The 18,491-nt window shown below is 47.1% G+C and overlaps 1 protein-coding gene across 2 annotated transcripts in view; it reads left to right on the top strand.

Moving 5' to 3' along the window:
- The first annotated feature begins 4,437 nt into the window (after nt 1-4,437).
- LOC135827532 (FAS-associated factor 1-like) overlaps nt 4,438-18,491 on the top strand; it is a 22,716-nt gene continuing 8,662 nt past the window's right edge. Inside the window, exons 1-12 of one of the 2 annotated variants that reach the window (XM_065340014.1) lie at nt 4,438-4,874; nt 9,688-9,756; nt 10,358-10,508; nt 11,287-11,399; nt 12,166-12,645; nt 13,568-13,856; nt 15,162-15,225; nt 16,162-16,243; nt 16,382-16,443; nt 16,726-16,818; nt 17,414-17,559; nt 18,392-18,480. In XM_065340014.1, coding sequence (XP_065196086.1) covers nt 4,842-4,874; nt 9,688-9,756; nt 10,358-10,508; nt 11,287-11,399; nt 12,166-12,645; nt 13,568-13,856; nt 15,162-15,225; nt 16,162-16,243; nt 16,382-16,443; nt 16,726-16,818; nt 17,414-17,559; nt 18,392-18,480 — 1,671 coding nt within the window. In that variant the 5' untranslated portion in view covers nt 4,438-4,841. Of the gene's footprint in view, nt 4,875-9,154; nt 9,594-9,687; nt 9,757-10,357; nt 10,509-11,286; nt 11,400-12,165; nt 12,646-13,567; nt 13,857-15,161; nt 15,226-16,161; nt 16,244-16,381; nt 16,444-16,725; nt 16,819-17,413; nt 17,560-18,391; nt 18,481-18,491 lie in introns of those variants that run through there. The other variant, XM_065340015.1, reaches the window with a different exon arrangement.

Here is an 18,491-nt window from a genome sequence, read left to right as displayed (position 1 = left end):
ATCAGGGCTTCTCCCCAGCCTTGCCTTGGCTGAGCGTGTCACTGTGCGCGCGCGTGTATGTGTGTGTGGTGTGTGTGTGTGTGTGTGTGTGTGTGTGTGTGTGTGTGTGGGTGTGGATCATAGCTGCCAAAGGTTGCTCTCATTTCTCTCGTCGTGCCGATTGAACATGGTCCCTGATCTCTCGGCAGACTGCCGACTTTCTGCCGTCGCAGGTCGCTTCCAAGTTGTCGGGCACGCAAGGGGACACGTGACCGTAATGGCAGTGTTTACGAGGACCAGGAACAGGAACATGGTTTGTGTGTGTGTGTCGGTTGCATGCATGGATGCAACGGGTTGGCATTTCATTTCATTTTTTTGTGTTTCCTTGTGACACGGAACAAAAAAAATCATGGTACTCGTATGCTCGTGAGAAATGTCGGAATCCTCCATTACAAGCAAGTAAGAGCAGCCCCCCCCCCCCCCCCCCCATGTTTGTGGACTCAGTCTTGCAACAAGTAATAGTACTGTACTACTAGTAGTACATGATTGGCTTCTGTTCACTGATGTAATACGTCTTATTTATTTGACAATGATACGCTAATACAGTCAGTGTAGATTCCACTACCCGCACCTACACTGCAGTGCTACTACTAAACGTTCTGGGTAGAGTCTGGTCTTCTGGACTCGGTCTGAGACCGCCAGGTGCAGGCGATCTGCCACTGCCACGTAAACAACTATGGTCAGAAGTCAAGATAAGATCTAGATCTAGATAGACTCAATCTCCGCCAGGGACTGGTAGACTCTACCTGGCCATACCCGTCAGTAGTAGAACTAAAGACTAAAATACAGCACGCTCATCTAGATATCTGTGCTGTCACCCTCATGTCTGTCATGACACTGCCATTCTCCTACTACTAATACTAGTCCTAGACTACGTCGAGCTAGACTGTTGAATGTTGTAGATCTACCTTGATCTACACTACATGTACACTACTACTACATGTATCAAGAGTTCATAACTCTTGCTACTGTCGGACTGAGTCTGTCAGTGACCATACACTCGAACTGATCGTCGTGGCAGTCTACATAGCAATAAAAACTGCTTTATGGCAGTTTTCTAAAAAAAGTTATTGTGTTCTAGTCCATGGACGTGGACCCCGTCTAAAAAGTAAGAAATTAACGAAATGTGATAGCCGAAAATTAAAATTTCACACAAAACCTCACAATAATCACAACACTTGAAATGCTGCTTTCAACACTAAACTTGTACTGCACCAACAATTGGCAACATGCATGTCATGCATGCATAGGAAAGAGGATCACGAGGGGAAAAGGTCTTCTACATGTAGCTTTTCATTCTGTGTGTGATTATTGTGAGGTTTTGTGTGAAATTTTAATTTTCGGCTATCACATTTCGTTAATTTCTTACTTTTTAGACGGGGTCCACGTCCATGGACTAGAACACAATAACTTTTTTTAGAAAACTGCCATAAAGCAGTTTTTATTGCTATAATTTCTTTTGTTTTTTTCTGTCACCAATCAATGGAATGCCCTACAGTAGAGTCGCGCGCCGAAGAAGTTAGAACGTGGAGCCCAAGAACGTCCAGCTTGAAATTCTAAGAATGTCTCAGCCTAAATCTAAGAACGGCGGTGTTGGTTTTCTGGCGGCTTATGGGATACATATCATCCAGGACGAATTGTTTCTAAGATTGCTGACAAAATAAGAACGTCCCAGTCTAACCCCTTGGAAACAACGTTCTTGGGCGCGCGACTATATCAATATGTAAATGATGGTCTTCACATCATATCAATACCGTATTATCCGCATTGATGTGCAAGCCTTTTCTTGCAGAAAATGGCACTAGCATCTTCTTCTGCGGGGAAACATGTGAGTAGTGGTGGACCGTGGTGATTTATACGGAGGTCATTCTGTGCATATTGCTGTAGCAGAATTTCATGACTCTGTCATAAAATTGTCTTGCCTTTCAGATATTTCAGATTTCCCCACCCTCGATCATATTTAATTGAGAAATGTAACCAGGTGCGTGTCGCAGATGTTTTTGTTGATTCTGTGTTTATAATGGTTTATAATCATGGGTTTTCGTGATAAGGTCATCCTGCATCATATTGCACTGAAATCCTGTTGATGTCGATACAACTTTTGGAAGTAGTTCAATGACTTCAAACTGTTAGTCCACGATTTTCTAAAACAACAAAGCAAAGGAGGAACAATAAACATGTATTAAAATGCAAGTAAACAAATACATTGCTGAGTCGGACACCTCGTTCCAACAACTACACTGATCCTGAGGATAAAAGGGGCAAGGCTATGGTTGGAGGTACTGAGAGATAAACAAGGCACTCCATAATAATAAAATCTTACACATCTTTTGGTGAGTATGAATGATATCTAGTCGAACCTCTTTAGGACGAACACCAAGGGACCGATGGTATTTATTCTGTGAGTTTGTCTTAACCTATTTTATAACCAGTGAATACAATTATTTCTCCAACAGACATACGAATAGATTTCTTCTACAGCAAAAGATTCTAAGCCACACCAACTCATTGACTCGTCTCGTATGAAACAAATGAGTCACTAGAGAGGTTCTGCAAAACGAAAATGCGTACAAACTTTCGCTCTACATCATGAAGTGCGGAACTTCGCACGAACTTTCGCAACTTTGGACGCGAAACTTGCAGGGGACGCGAAATGAACTGTCGTAGGAAATTTCGTGAGATCGGGTCATGACGTACGTGCACTTGGCCCGCGAAAACTACGAAAATGTGCAGAACGCAAAGTTCGTGCAAAAATTCGTACACACTTTCGCAAGGACTGTCGCGAAACTTCGTTCGAATTTTCGTTTTGCAGAACCGCTCTACTGAACCTTTCTTTAGCAACATGACGGCAACTGAAACAGCAACAGAGAAAGTACGATACATGTACAGCACATTCTTGCAGGTACTACAAACAGATTGCAGATCGTAATTCTGGCTTTGGCTGCACGAAACTTTATATGGGGCAGTGCAATCTCGGCGGTACTCACAAATAATAAATCAAACAGCCCAGACTCGAGTAAACAAATCCAATCATACAAGTACTAGATCTTCACGAGACGAGACTGCACCCATTGGCTTGTTTCGTATGAAGCAAACAAGTTTACTGAACCTCTCCACAATGGAGATTTTCCCTGATATGCGAATTTATTTTGCAAACTCGGTCAATGGGTCCTTGAACCTTTCCCTCCAGATTGGGAACTGCCACCGATAGTATGCCACTGACCAATGCCTTACTTGTAACGTACCAATGTACAATGAATATGAGTATTTCGACAACACATCTAACATTATGTCTTACCGTCAAGAAGGTGAACTCGCGTTCTTCGCACACTGTAGACAAGGGCAAAGAGATAAAATGGATCTAAATCCGAATAAAATCAGCACACGTTTCAGTAAATGAAAGGGTGAGCATAAGCAAATGAATCGAAGGAAACCGGTCAACTCAGAGATCACCTGTCATCGAGTATTCCGTAAAAGGAGGCCTCGGCAGCGGAAAAGCTAAATTTAGAAAAGAGATCCTGTTAGCTTTTCCATTATTTATTGCATTCCGCCCACAATCAGCACACTTTTCGTAAAAGAAAGAGTCAACACAAGCAAATGAATCAAAGGGAACTGGTCAACTCACCTGTCATTGAGGAATATTCCGCGAAAGGAGATCTCAGCAGCGCCGAAACGAAATAAGCCAGGCCAGGAGACGAAATATCCGAAACAGCTCATACAAGAAGCAGTTCCAAAGAAGGAAGTTCCTCGCGCATGGACATCCGAACACGGATCGCGGACTGCATGCACTGCAACACAATGTCTGCCGTGCACGTGCACAGCACGCGGCTACCACGCGTTGGTAGATCTAATACCGAGCACCTTACGTAGAGACTTACGTAGCCTAAGTGAAATACCGAGCACCTTACGTAGAAACTTACGTAGCATAGCGGTGTCGTTTTTCTTGCCATGTGAACACAATAATAGAAAAGCTGACAGGATCGCTTTTCTAAATTTACACCAGGGAGTAGTATTGTACTACTCCCTGATTTACACTATACAGCCAGTAATCATGTACAGCCAGTAATCTTGTAAGTAAGTAGTTGTAGTTATTATAAGTGATGGCGGCGGCACTGCAGTAACCAGGTACAGTGTAATGTGATTTGCAGTCTACAAAATAGTCTGAAAAGTAGTTTGTGTGTGACTGTGTCAGTCTGTGTCTCGACTCTGGCTTGCGCTTCTGCCAGTTCGGGTCCTTCTGGATTTGGATTTTTGGAACGCGCACGTGCACCATGGTGCACCGGTGCACCTGTATCTGCTATGATGTCATTCAATCAATATACTTTTGAGTGTGTGAGTCACCGCTAGCTAGCTCAGTAGCTGCTCAAGCCAAAGGCTCATCGATTAATTTTTATTCACCTGATACACTCACCCTCACTCAGTGATCAATCCTGGCCTGCTGCCTTGACAAGCAAGAAACAACACTCAACAGAGAAAGCAGTGAAGTGAAGCCTTCGAGAGAAATTTTGTGTTTTAGCATACGTATTCTGCATTGTGCTGACCAGGCTTTGCCCGTGTTGCCGGCCCCCTCAATCTCGAGGACCCCGACGGATTTCTACCTGAAGTGCTAGTAGATCTGATGGTTTTGGCGGAGCGACATTGATTTTATGTGTTCAGCAGGCAGCAGGGCCAAACCGAGTAGCAGTACCAACTGACTTTGTTTGTCTGATTTGGGCTGAACACTTTCAACTGTTGTCGAGCGCCGGCGCTTGAAGTTTACTTTCTTTCTTCTTGACGAACGCTCGCCTCTTCCATCCGACAGAATGGAGGGTATTGGTCCTGTGGAACAACTGCTGGTGAGCATTTGTAACTGTTTTGTTGATTTGAGAATGGTTGACTTGAATTTTTGTTTCGCCTCGAAATCGAACTAAAACAATTAGTGGCACTACTAGTATGTTGCTGTTGTGGCGGATTGTTACTCACTGTAACTCAGTGCTGCCTTTCACGTAACGTCGTTGCAGCTGTTAGTGAAAATCTCTCCTGTGCAAGTCTACGCATTTCCTTGTGATTGAAAAATGGTGTTGGGTGGCGTCAAGGGTACTCATTATGATGGCTCCGGTCCTACATGTAATAGCATTCTCATGTTGCAACTTTTTTTGTGGCGTTCATGTCGCCGGGACAGTGTGATCTAGTTTGAAAGTGGGTTGGCGTGTGCTCGACCGAGTCGGTATCTTTCCTGAGCGTCGGTACGCGGTGGCAAGCTTGATTTGTGCTGCGTGACACACTCTCCACTGACAGGGGAAAACAGCGTTGAAAACAGTCGATGCGCTGTGCTGTGCTGAGTCGCTCAGGACTGCTCTTACCAGAAATTAATGAGGTCCTAGTAGTAGTGTCAGGGGGGCAAGGTGTATCAGTGTGCGAGTCACTAGGCTTGCACACGACTGCATATACACGTACATAATTGTACAATCATGACTCATTCATGATACCAGCCAACCTTTGCAAACCTGAGGTCAGGACAATGAGCTACAGCCTACCTACAGTCCATTTGAAAACTATAGACGCGTAGGGTTTTTGAAATATTTCAAATTTGGCTGGAACTTTTTGAGAATAGTTTTCGGAATATTGCTCAGGACCGCTCCACAATTACTCTCATAATTATAGTTTCTAAACAATTGGATAACAGACGCCCAATTTGGAAAAAATTATGCACAAAGTGATCACAGATTTTATGTGGTATAGATGCTGGCATAACGGTTTTTGCCTAGGTACGCGTCTATAGTTTTGAAATGGACTGTAGTTAGGCTGCAACCACACTAGGTACAAAATCACGTACAAACGGCATTACAGTAGAAATCGTCATGCCGACGCGTGCGAAATGCAAAATGCGCTTTGTAGGTTTTCAGCAACTGGCGCACCCCTGTAGAAAGCCACGTTTGTCGTTTTCGTCGTTTTCGCGCTCCTTCTCCTGTGTACAACTTAAATTTTGTACCGGGTCATCGTACATAGCATCAGCACCAGCCTTGTTTTTGAATTTCCCGGTCTTTTCCAGCGCATGGCACACGCTTTGGTACGACAACGTCACGTGCTGGTCGCGTGAAAACGTCATCTATACAGACCGAAAAGTGTAGTGTGGTTGCGTACCGACTTGCACTGAGATATGCATGAAAATTTGTACTGTGATTTTTACGTAGTGTGGTTGCGGCCTTACATGACTGTATGTATGTATGTATGTATGTATGTATGTATGTATGTATGTATGTATGTGTGTGTGTGTGTGTGTGTGTGTGTGTGTGTGTGTGTGTGTGTGTGTGTGTGTGTGTGTGTGTGTGTGTGTGTATGTATGTATGTATGTATGTATGTATGTATGTATGTATGTATGTATGTTTGTATGTATGTATGTATGTATGTATGTATGTATGTATGTGTGTGTGTGTGTGTGTGTGTGTGTGTGTATGTATGTATGTATGTATGTATGTGTGTGTGTGTGTATGTATGTATGTATGTATGTATGTATGTATGTATGTGTGTGTGTGTGTGTGTGTGTGTATGTATGTATGTATGTATGTATGTATGTATACATGTAAATGGTACATGCATGTACCGGAGGGTGTACCCAGTGTGCTGACAGTGCTCAACACCATGGCGGAGGCAGAGCGTAATACAGAACAGAACAACAAGGACAATCAAGGCTTGTTTGCTGCGACTTGAAGTTTCATGCTCTCGAAATCATCTGTCGCCTGATGATTGCGAGAGCATGAAACTTCAAGTCGCCGCAAACACGCCTTGATTGTCCTTGTTGTTCTGTTCTGGTACATGTATGCATGTATGTATGAATATTAGGGGTGAAACGAAGGTCTCAAATTCCCATTCGAACCTTCTTTATTAAAACGAACGAAGGTGTCGAAGGATTCTTTTTTAACATGATCACGGAAATGCTCAAAAATCTTAAAAATAAAAGGGGGCAAAAATCAGAACCCAATACTTACATTGTATGTGCAATTTGTTTCTGAATCTGGTGGTGTGCTGGTATCAATGTATCCATTCCAGGTAAGAAAATACTTTGGCCCAGGTCACAACTATAGATAGAGGCAAGGTTTTAACATACTCTTGATAGAGGCCATACCAAATACCTGTTTGTGAGTCAATTGTCCATATTTCTGACAATTTAGATCAGTGTACTTGGGATCGTGTACAGATTTGCTAGCCTTGGCCTTTTTGACACAAAGCGACAAGAGATCACTGCTCTAGTGTACAGCTAGTTGCGTGCTTGAACAATACCAAAATGGACGGAAAAGAGCCATAATAGTAAATATCAGATGCCCAACTTCATCAAAAAATTGTCAAATCTGGACATGTAATTTTCGCCTACTAGTATCTGCTCGAATCGAGCGGGTGTATTGGTGATTGAGAGGAGAGTGAATAGTCACTGGGTGAGGAACTTCACCTGCCTCGATGATTTCAGGCCACCGCTGCGCTCCCTCTCCCTGCTGCTGGGAGAGTGAATACTGCAATGGCTTCAGCGATGGAAACTTTTATTTTCGATTCAAATTATGAGACTACACTCGTATCGCTGCTACAACGTTCTCCAGACACCATCACTAGTCACTTGAACTGTCACACTAGCAGATATCGACGGCAGCTACAGCAAGCTATATTCCTGGTACAAGCAGCATAACTGAGCGAAAACACGATCGAAATCGCAAAACTACTCTCCTACTAGTATCGCAGAGCGCCAAACACTCAACGAATACAATCAAAAAAGTCATCCATGAGTACACCATAGTACATGGTAGATCTACACACCAACGCAAAACGGGAACACGCTGGTGACTGGAACAGAGCCAGTTCTTCACTTGACTTGTCACTTCTTCAGTTCCGGTGCGCACGCGGACCGTGCCCCTACTTGTAGTTCAGCATGTACAGTGCTAGTGCATGCAGCATATCGCACAAGATCAATGCATTGATGCATGCACTAAACCCGTGTCGACCGTGTCGACCTTCGTTCGAATCAAAAACGAAGATTCGTTTCAAAGGAAAACGAAGGTCCTTCGAACCTTTGACTACTTCGTTTCACCCCTAATGAATATGTATATAATGTAGCCACGAGGCATGCGATAAGTGCAGTGTTGGGTGCCTGATACCACCCTGCAAAGAAACACAGCATCGGCAGCGTATCGCACGCTACCAGTGCAGGCGACGCATCGCAAAACACGGCCCGCACCCGTTAGTTTCGTATCGAGGCTTGGGACGAGCTGGCGGGCGGATCGGCGGTAGATCTTGCCCCGTAAGCGGACCCTGCCTGCATTGGTGGCAACTGAAATCCGAGGCGCGCTCGCAGTGCAAAGACCCAGCACGCGCGTGTACGTACCACTACGAAATAGAGGCCGCTAGAGATCGGTGCTGCACTCGCGCACGAACATCAGGAGGTTGGATTTCAGTTGCCATCGCTGTACTTCATATATTCCACGGCCATCCGGGCCGCGGGATACTGTGAAGTCATGTATAAAAGCTGCGGCTTATATGACTTTTTGGGGGGAAATGTTGCAGGCTTCTATACAAGACAGGTAATTCTATGTATGTCAACACTAAACCAGGCTCATGTGCCGACAGCGTACCTCGAAAATATCGCTTCTATTCAAAAACAGGCTTCTATGTGAGACGGGCTTTTAAGTTTCAGTACAAGGTACTGCGGTATGTCACAAACTCTGCCCGTGGGCCACTTGGTTCACAGCGTGTCAGGCTCCAGGCAACAGAGACCGACCGTGTCTCTAATTCCTGCATTCTTCTATGCCTGGCGCTACTCCCTGCGAACGCTTGGAGAAAGCAGACTGCAACTGAACAAGGTGCAATGATTTGAAAAAAACCTAACGGGCGGGAGATGTATTGCAACAACAATAGACACCCACGGGACGAAACTAACGAGTTGTTCATGACCTAGCAAACAACCTTTGATGGTGTGAAGTTCATTTGATTCTGTTTGCAGAGGCTAGGCTGCTTAGTGTGAACATCAACAGCCTGTAAACCCTTTTGAATACTTTCTTCGCAGTTAGGAAAGTTGTTTTCTCCCAACGCTGCAACTCTCGCCTTTCCTGCCAACTTGACTTGACACTCGAGTCCAGTGTGGGGAGCCACCAGAATTCTTATAAAATTATCGCCCAAGTCGCTACCACTATTTCGTACATTTCTTCGCACTTGCACCTTTTTGCCATGCCTGCTACGTATACTGAAACGAAGTGTGAGGGTATGCATCTTGCGTCGTTGTTACTGAGTACTTTTCTTTCCGCGCTGTTGTCCTGGTGTTGGCGCTTACGCTCATCGCAAGGGCTGCGAGTCCACTGCCTCAGCTATTCCACGCATAGCAAAAGAGAGCTATTCAGAATCTCTAGCCAATCAGTGTTCTACAGCCTTCACCGGATGAGATCTGCGCTGCACGACCGTACTTGTACGAAAGAGAGATCTTCAGAATCTCTAGCCATTCAGTGTTGCACAATCTGAAAAAAAATTGTGTGTAGCCAAGGACTTGGTGCGGCTGCGGGCAGTAGAAATTCAAATTAAGATAAATAATTGTGGAAGTAAGATAAGACGTTATTGGTGATTATTGCTGTTGATTTGTCGTATTAATTTCGCCATTACCTTGCCTTTTCTGGCTTTTGTATTTTTGGTCAGATGGAGGCGGATGGTCTTGAAGAGGAAGATGCCATTCGTTTGTTGACTGCCTTCAATTTTGACTGCACGGTAATTGCATTGTCGCGGTTGATGATGGTGCTGTGTGCGTGTGTGTGTGTGTGTGTGTGTGTGTGTGTGTGTGTGTGTGTGTGTGTGTGCTTGCTTGCGTGCGTGCGTGTATGCACCTGTCCGTGCGGTCGTGCATGCATGTGGCCGTCATCACGACATCATAATCAGTGTCGCGATGACATCGCGGCCGGTGTGCGTGGACTATGAATATGTCATGCTGTAATCCCGATGACGTAATACACTGACAAAATGCCGCCACCATCATTGCCAGTTCCTGTGTGTATATCCCTCTCAGAGGCGTCGGAAGGTATTTTAGTGTGGTACGGTCAGCCATATGAAGTACAATTTACTGGTGGGGAGAGATGGCTGAGCTGAAAATTTTGGAAATTCAGATTCGAAATCAGTGCATTTTATTGATTCACGGGGTTCTTGGGGCAAATAGTGGTACGGTCAATACCGTAGTGACCGTACCGTGTGCGACGCTCCTGCCATGTTGATTCACGGAGTACCTGGGGCAAATAGTGGTACGGTCAATACCGTAGTGACCGTACCGTGTTTGACACCCCTGCGGCACTTGCTGTGTGTGTGTGTCCTGGCACAGGGCGCGCTGGCGTTCATCCGGCCCGTGGAGCGGGACGTCACCTCGTCGAGTGCGGTGACGGACGACGCCATCGTGCAGGACTGGCAGCTGCTGGACATCACGTGCAAGGACAAGATCAGCCGCGTGGCAGTGCCCTACACATACACAGCCGGTGAGGAGCGGAACCAGCGTGTGTGTGTGTGTGTGTGTGTGTGTGTGTGTCGGGGAGACCCACGTGACCAGTTTTGGCAGTGAGCAACAAGTACAAGTGTGTGTGTGTGTGCGCCGTGTACTAACCCCTAATCGCACTTGCTCGCCCCCCTTAGTTATGTACTCTTGATACCGCCTGTGTACGTATGCATGGCGTGTTTGAGAGCTGGAGCTGGAACGGGGCAGCCCTGTGCGAGTACTGTTAAGCCATAAACTTTCACGGCGCGCAAAGTTTGCGTTTTCATGAATTGGGCTGGTTCACGATGAGAAACTTTGGCGATTTTATCTCTTCAGTTGGATCTGTTTCTGTCTGCAATGAATGTACAGAGCAGTTTGCGGCGATTTATATTCACGGATGTGTGATGGTCGCGAAAATAGCGAAATTTAATCTCAAGAGAAAGTTTCTCACTTTACAGTATGTGTCCAATCACAGTGTACACAAGCTAACGACATGCATGGGTCGTTTTCCACCTGTGACATCACACAGAATAGGTCGTTGCATTGCATTGCAGATTTCTGGATGTTCTTGGGGACAATCTGACCTGATTTTTTTTTTGTGATTCATGTGTGTGTGTGTATGTGCATGCGCATGTGTGTGTGTGTGTGCGTGTGTGTGTGTGTGTGTGTGTGTGTGTGTGTGCGTGTGTGCGTGTGTGTGTGTACATGTGTGTGTACATGGTGTGCGTGCACGCGCGTGGGTGCGTATGTGCGTGCGTACGCATGTGCCTGTTCACGTGCAGGCCAGCTAAAACACCGCCTGCTGCACTGGTTTGGCGATAAGCTGTCGATAGTCAGCGGCAAAGTGGAGGAACTGAACGTGATTGGCCTGCCTCGCCGAAGTGCAGCCGGCATAGTGAGTACAGAAAGCGATAAACCTTTGCGGCGTGCACACTTTGCGTTCTCATGAATTGGGCTGGTTCACGATGAGAAACGTTTGCGATCGTATCTCTTCAGTTGGATCTTGCACTGTCTACAATCAATGTACAGAGCTGCTTGTGGCGATTTATATTCGCGAGTGTGTGATGGTCGCGAAAATAGCGAAATTTAATCTCTAGCGAAAGTCTCTCACTTTACAGTGCAGTAAGACATGTGTTTGACGAACCCTGTAACAAGCAGAATCCTGTATTGGCCGGACAAAATTTCATGTTTATAGAGTGCTGTGGATCAAAGTAAACCTGTGTTTGCTGGACCCTGTACTAAGCGGAATCCTGCATTGACCGGACAAGTTGTCACGCTCCAAAGTGCTGTGTATCGAATGTGCTTCCCTGGATCAAGCGGAATGCTGTCGTATCAGGGCGGTTTCCGCTGCACCAAGGGCGTCCGGTTACGTCAGGTTTTACTTTATCTGTGCCCACTGTGTCCCCATCCTGTCTGTGCAGAGATCTCGCCTCCGGCGAACGTCGAGCAGTTACTCGAGCTCGGAATGTGCGCAGGTTTTGATTGGTTTGAGCGCATTTTTCCGCTGTGGGTGTATGCGCGTGCGTTTGTGTGTGTGCGCGTGGATGTGTTTTTTATTTATTTTTTACTGAATACCACAGAACCATCATGGTGTGTGTGTGTGTGCGCGCGTGCTTGCGTATACGTGTTTGTTTGTTTGTGTGTGTGTCTCTACTCTCCAGGAGCCGCTCTGCCACCTTCAACTCACCTACCCCGTGCACCATCTGGAGGTGTCGAAGAAATCTTCGGCAGCGGCCGTTCGGTCATCATCACCATCGTCATCATCAGCAGCAACAGCAACGACAAACGCGTCCACCGGCACAGCCACCAACGCCACCGACTTCGCCAGAGCAGATGCCGTACTAGCTGGTGCAGGGAGCAGAAGTCGACTGGCAGGTGGCACCAGCACCGCAAGAATCCCTGCTCCGCTTGCCCTGGCATCAGGATACACGCCGCTCGCTACTAACGGGCTTGCGACGTCCGCAGCATTCACCTCCATGTCTGCGTACGCAACGGGTGTAGAAACGCCGCCGATGCCCCATGCAGCGGCGCGCATGTCTCCGCCGAAGGCTCGTCGTCGTCGGCAACCGGACATGCATCCAATCTCGATCGACGACTCGGACAACTCCGTGGACGACGACCTGGAGCCGCCCAGGCCGAAGGTGCGTGTCTCGACGGGGCGTGTGTGTGTGCGTGCGTGTGCGCGTGCTTGCGTGTGTGTGTGTGTGTGTGTGTGTGTGTGTCTCTCTCTCCTCTGTCTCTCTGGCTCTCTCTCTCTCTCTCTCTCTCTCTCTCTCTCTCTCTCTCTCTCTCTCTTTCTGTCTCTGTCTCTCTCTGTCTCTCTCTGTCTCTCTGTCTCTCTCTCTGTCTCTCTCTCTCTCTCTCTCTCTCTCTCTCTCTCTCTCTCTCTCTCTCTCTCTCTCTCTCTCTCTCTCTCTCTCTCTCTCTCTCTCTCTCTCTCTCTCTCTCTCTCTCTCCCTCTTGCGCACACACACACATACTTGTTGCTCACTGCCAAAACTGGTCACGTGGGTCTCCCGGGAGAGGGGAGAGAGACTCAAAAGGAATCTTGGAAAGATGACTCAATTGGCTATTGAACCGCCCGACGGCCGACACCCCCTGAAATCCCCAAAACTCTGGGTGGACTTGAAAATGATCCCACTTACGGGCTCACCACACCTCAGTAAGTGGGTGAGGACAAGGTGCAGAAAAAGGATTGACGGCATCAGGGTATCCGTCCCGGGATCCAACTGCAGTTACCCCTGCCCCCATTGAAGGTAATACGAGCTACTAGTGCGGGTGGCTAAATCAGAGTGGATCTGATACAAGCTTCACTATCACCATGATTACACAAGAGTTAATCTAGCCAGAAGTAGTCCATGGTTAACAGGTATGTATACTTCAAATAGAAAGTATATGAATCCTGGAACCAACAAAGGTGGTAGGTACAACATTACACCTTCAAGCAGCCGAGCCCCTTGGCAACAGACCCAACACAATCAGGCATAAGTGTACCCACCAACCGAACTAGCTGGCACACACACACACACACTCTCTCTCTCTTTCTCTCTCCTTTCTGTGCAGAAGGACCAAAGTAGGCGGAAAGCACCTATTGTGGTACCAAGTGACGAGGAAGACACGCCATCATTTGCCACCGCAGGCACCAGCACCAGCACAAGCACTACTGCTAATGGCGATAGACAACGGGCCGAGAATAACGGCGGTACGGACGACTTTAAGAACGGCGATCCCCAGAGCGACGCTGATTGGGAAGATGATGATGATGAGGAGTTTGAGGATGCGCTCGACTATTCTCCCGAGCTCGATATGGATATGGCCCTGGTTAATGCCCCTGCTTCCAAAGGATCCATGAGTGAGTCCCTGTTCTAGATTGCCGTAGGTTTCTGACGTGAATGTCCTTGCTTCCAAACGATTCATGCGTGAGTCCATATTCTAGAGTGCTGTGGGTTTCTGAGGTGAATGCCGCTGCTTCCAAACGATCCAGGCATGAGTCCATATTCTAGAGTGCTATGGATTTCTAAGGTGAATGTCCTTGCTTCCGTACGATCCATGCGCGAGTCCGTATTCTAGAATGCTGTGGGTTTCTGACGTGAATGTCCTTGCTTCCAAACGATCCATGCGTGAGTCCATATTCTAGAATGCTGTGGGTTTCTGACGTGAATGTCCTTGCTTCCAAACGATCCATGCATGAGTCCATCTAGAGTGCTGTGGGTTTCTGAGGGGAATTCCCCTGCTTCGAAAGTCTCCCTGAGTAAGTCCATGTTGTAGATTGCAGTGCTGTACTGCTGTGCTTGGCATGAGCACTTAAAACGGGGTATTATTGCCCTGCCCCAAAAAACGGGGTATTATTGCTGACTACTTCTGGGTCAGTGCGCGGCATGCTGCTGCCATCATGACATAACCTGTCTGCATCACGCCCTGCACTCATGCACTCAAACTCACAATCTCCCATGTCAGCGCCTCCGTGCTTGCTCGATTCGCTCCCGTACTCACCCAGTCTGCAAGAGATTTCGGTGCGTAAACTCCAGTTCCCCGGAAAGTTCGTTTCAAACGGCAGGGAGAGTGTGGTATTTGTATTTCCGCATTGCGCCGACTCGACCTGCATGATGAACCGTATTTTCCCGCGTATACGACGAGTAAGCCGCACTTTACCTTAAACAGCAGTAATTCACCCAAAACAAGTCGCTGCGGCTTATACTACAAATACACTATGGGTCCATCAGGTGATGTGAAGTTCTGCCGTCGTAGACCCCATAGCTGCGAGTTGCACACTCTTGAGGGTTATGTACTCTTAGTACTGTGGATCTTAGCATGTAGGGGGCTCAGCTGCTCAAACAGCGCTCTTTGTCTGGAGACAGAGATTTTTCGCACAGTAAGGAGAGAGGGAGTTGTGATGGTTTCATGTCTCTTCCCGATTATCGGGCAGTAGTTCTGGGCGGAAAACCCACAACTGCGTACAAGAACTGGTTTGCCCTCGTATTTACATTCTGGTTTCCATAGCTCTGACATGTGTGTATGTGTGTGTGTGTGTGTGTGTGTGTGTGTGTGTGTGTGTGTGTGCGTGCGCGCGTGTGTGTGTGCGTGCGTGTGTGTGTGTGTGTGTGTGCATGTGTGTGTTTGTGTGTGTGCATGTGCGTATGTGTGTGTCTACGTGCAGTTCCACAGTCGGTCTCCGACGGTGCCGAAGGAACACTGGCCTTCATGACGAGCTTCAACGATCGGTGAGCATGTTTGCGTTCTAGCCACCATTATCATCTGTCAGCCAGGTGGCCATGAATCTTTTTCGTGTACGGTGCCGTCGGGTGCCGAAGAACGGCCAGGCTTGGATTTCACCAAGTATACTATAAGACACGTTATTTTCGGTGTGACTTTAATTTCGGTGATTTCGGTAGAGAAACCAGGCACCAAAATTTAAATTACACCTACAGTCCATTTCAAAACTATAGACGCGTACCTAGGCAAAAACCGTTATGCCAGCATCTATACCACATAAAATCTGTGATCACTTTGTGCATAATTTTTTCCAAATTGGGCGTCTGTTATCCAATCCTTTAGAAACTATATGAGAGTAATTGTGGAGCGATCCTGAGCAATATTCCGAAAACTATTCTCAAAAAGGTCCAGCCAAATTTGAAATATTTCAAAAACCCTACGCGTCTATAGTTTTGAAATGCACTGTAAAAGGCACTAGAGTATGCACTGTATGTGAAGGGAAAGCTGGTCACCTAATTTAAAATTACACCTCCCAGGTCCCTGGCATCGACATTTTAATACACCCAACCTTACATATTTACAGTACATACGCCCGGGCGAGGACGAGACATGCAGAAGCTTTGGCGATGTGTGCCTCACGATTCCTGAGGAAGCTCCTTTGTAGAGATAGATGGTGGGGCTCCAGACCGCCAAACCGTCAGACGTATTGCAGGTTTGGAGATACTTTGGCCAGGAGCATTGTTGGAGTACTGCAGGAGTGTTTCTAAACGTACAGCTTACTTTAAGAGCTGCGGAAAAGTACTCTTTTGGTCGCCGTTGTACTTTTTTTTAACGCAAGAAGTTTCCTTTCCGGCTTTGTGTGTGTATGTGTGTGTGTGTACGTACTCGTGTGCGTGTGTGTGCATGCTTTGTTGTTGTCGATGTTGCCTTGTTCAATCATTCAGTTTTGGTGAGGTTCATCCGGATTTCTTCATCGGCCCGCTAAATGAAGCAATACAGACGGCGTTTACTGGACCTCCGAAGGATGTAAGTGTTCGCAATGGAGCGATGGTTGTGGGTGGTGCTGGTGCTGCTGGTTGTGATGGTCTAGCTGTTGTTGTTGATGTTGGTGTTGGTGTTGATGTTGTTGGTGTTGGTGTTGTCGTTATCGGTTCTTGACTGCAGCGCCGTCTCCTTGCCGTGTACGTTCACCATGATGAGTCGATTACGGCCAATGTCTTCTGCAGGTCAGTCGTTGTGTCCTGGTGTCGTTGTCTCTTCTTCTATGTGTGTGCACGTGCGCCCGTATGTGTGTATGCATCGGCATGCAAGCTCGTGTGTGTGTGTGTGTGAGGGGGGGGGGGGGGCAGGGGCTTCCAAGTTGCCTTGTCCAGTAAGTAAATTTTTTCATTGGCTCTGTTTTCTTTGCGTGGCAATCTTCCACAGAACTTTTGATTGTGTTTGTGTGTGCGCGCGCACGCGTGTGTGTGTGTCATGCGTATGTGCATGTGTATTGTTGTTGATGGCAGTCAAGTACTTTGCTCCATGTCCTTCATCAACTACCTGAGTTCAAGCTGTATCACGTGGCCATGGGATGTCACTTACGACAGTCAACGGGCCAAGTAAGTAACGTGCTGAACACCCACCCGCGGGGGTGTACACAATATCTCCTCGTTTGCAATTGATGCTACTTGCGTGCACACACGCGCGCGTGCACGGACACACACATCCACACACTAATCTACCGTATATTCTCTGTTATAAGCACAGGTCTCCATTACTAGCACAGTCTCTAATACTAGCACACTGTGAGCACCTTTCGAAACATTATAAGCACAGTCTCTATTATTAGCACGGTCTTGGTGGAAATCAATGCTACATGCATGATATCTAGCATGTATTTCTTCTTGTTCTGTATGGATGTATTGGTTGAACAAATCAAGGTACGGTCTCCAATATAAGCGCGGTCTCCAATATAAGCGCGGTCTCCAATATAAGCACAGGTTAGAGGGGTGTTGAAAAATTATAAGCACGGCGCTTATCATAGAGAATATACGGTATGTCCTTTCGAGGCGTTTGTGGCTTAAACGGCGTTCTCTTACGGACATTTCTAATCTACCGTGCATGCCCGTGAGGCCGAAGTGTACACAGACTTGGGTGATTTCCCAGCTGGTGCTGTTATTCGTTTCTTTGCTTATGTTTCTTGTATGACTCCAGTTTGCTGACGGCCATCAGTCGTAACCTGGGAGACGAGGCATCGCAGGCGCTACGTTTCTCCAACCGCGACTCCTTTCCCACCCTGGTGCTGATCATGCAGACGGGCTTATCGGTGACCTCGCTGGAAGTGGCATCCATTATCCCCGGTTAGTTCGACACTCGCCGTCTACTCTCGATAAGTCATACACCCGTCAGGGGCGTCGAGAGGTATTAGAGAGGTTCTGCTACACAGAACTACGTACCAAACTCCGAGTCAACTGCAACTGCAGTGAAGTTTGACACGGATTTTTTCGTACGTTGCACCGGTTCTGCTGTACGTAGCATGCTCGTAGCATGCTACGTACACTCCGCCACATGTACACGCTCGGTTTTCACACGGAGTCCAGTCCGTGTGAAGCGCGCTTCACGAGGAAAACGGTATGAAAAAATCCGTATGAACCTTGATCCCGTATAAGTCGCATCCCACTTTCACTGTTTCAGGCTGGAGCCATATTGCTTCAGTATATTCACAGTTGGAGGACGCCACACTCGATTGTAAATCGCATCCCCTTCTTTGCCCAAGAGGTTTAGCACAAAAAGGCGCGACTTGTAATTGGGGAAATACGGTACACAGACAAGTACCTTGGGTTCTTGTGTTTGTAATGGATATCGGCAAGAGGACATAACCCCCAAGAGTGTGCAACTCCGGCTATGGGGTCTGCGACGGCAGAACTTCACATCACGTGACGCGACCTGTACACAGTATTTGCACCCTGTGCATGATAGATACAGTGTTGTACGCAACCCTGCTTTGGGCTCAACTCTCTTGTGGTCACTTTGCACTGTTTGCCAGCGTAACCTTTTTGAACCTGGTCACGTAACGTGAAGTTCTGCACACTCCTGGGGCCCAGGGGGTTTTGTACTCTTGATATCGGCATTGCATGCACACTGTTGGTGATATGTATGTGCACGTGTGGTACACTGTGTGTATGTGTTTAGGGCAAACACCCTTGGACCAGGCAGTTGGGATGCTTATGTCTGCTATTGACGAGTTCAGCATGAGCAAAGAGGCTCTTGCCAAGGAACATGTGAGTGCTGC

Source organism: Sycon ciliatum, chromosome 11 (assembly GCF_964019385.1).
Source record: "Sycon ciliatum chromosome 11, ocSycCili1.1, whole genome shotgun sequence".
Classification (NCBI taxonomy): Eukaryota; Metazoa; Porifera; class Calcarea; order Leucosolenida; family Sycettidae; genus Sycon; species Sycon ciliatum.
Note: the sequence above shows the minus strand (reverse complement) of the source record. Positions and strands in the feature narration are given on the sequence as shown.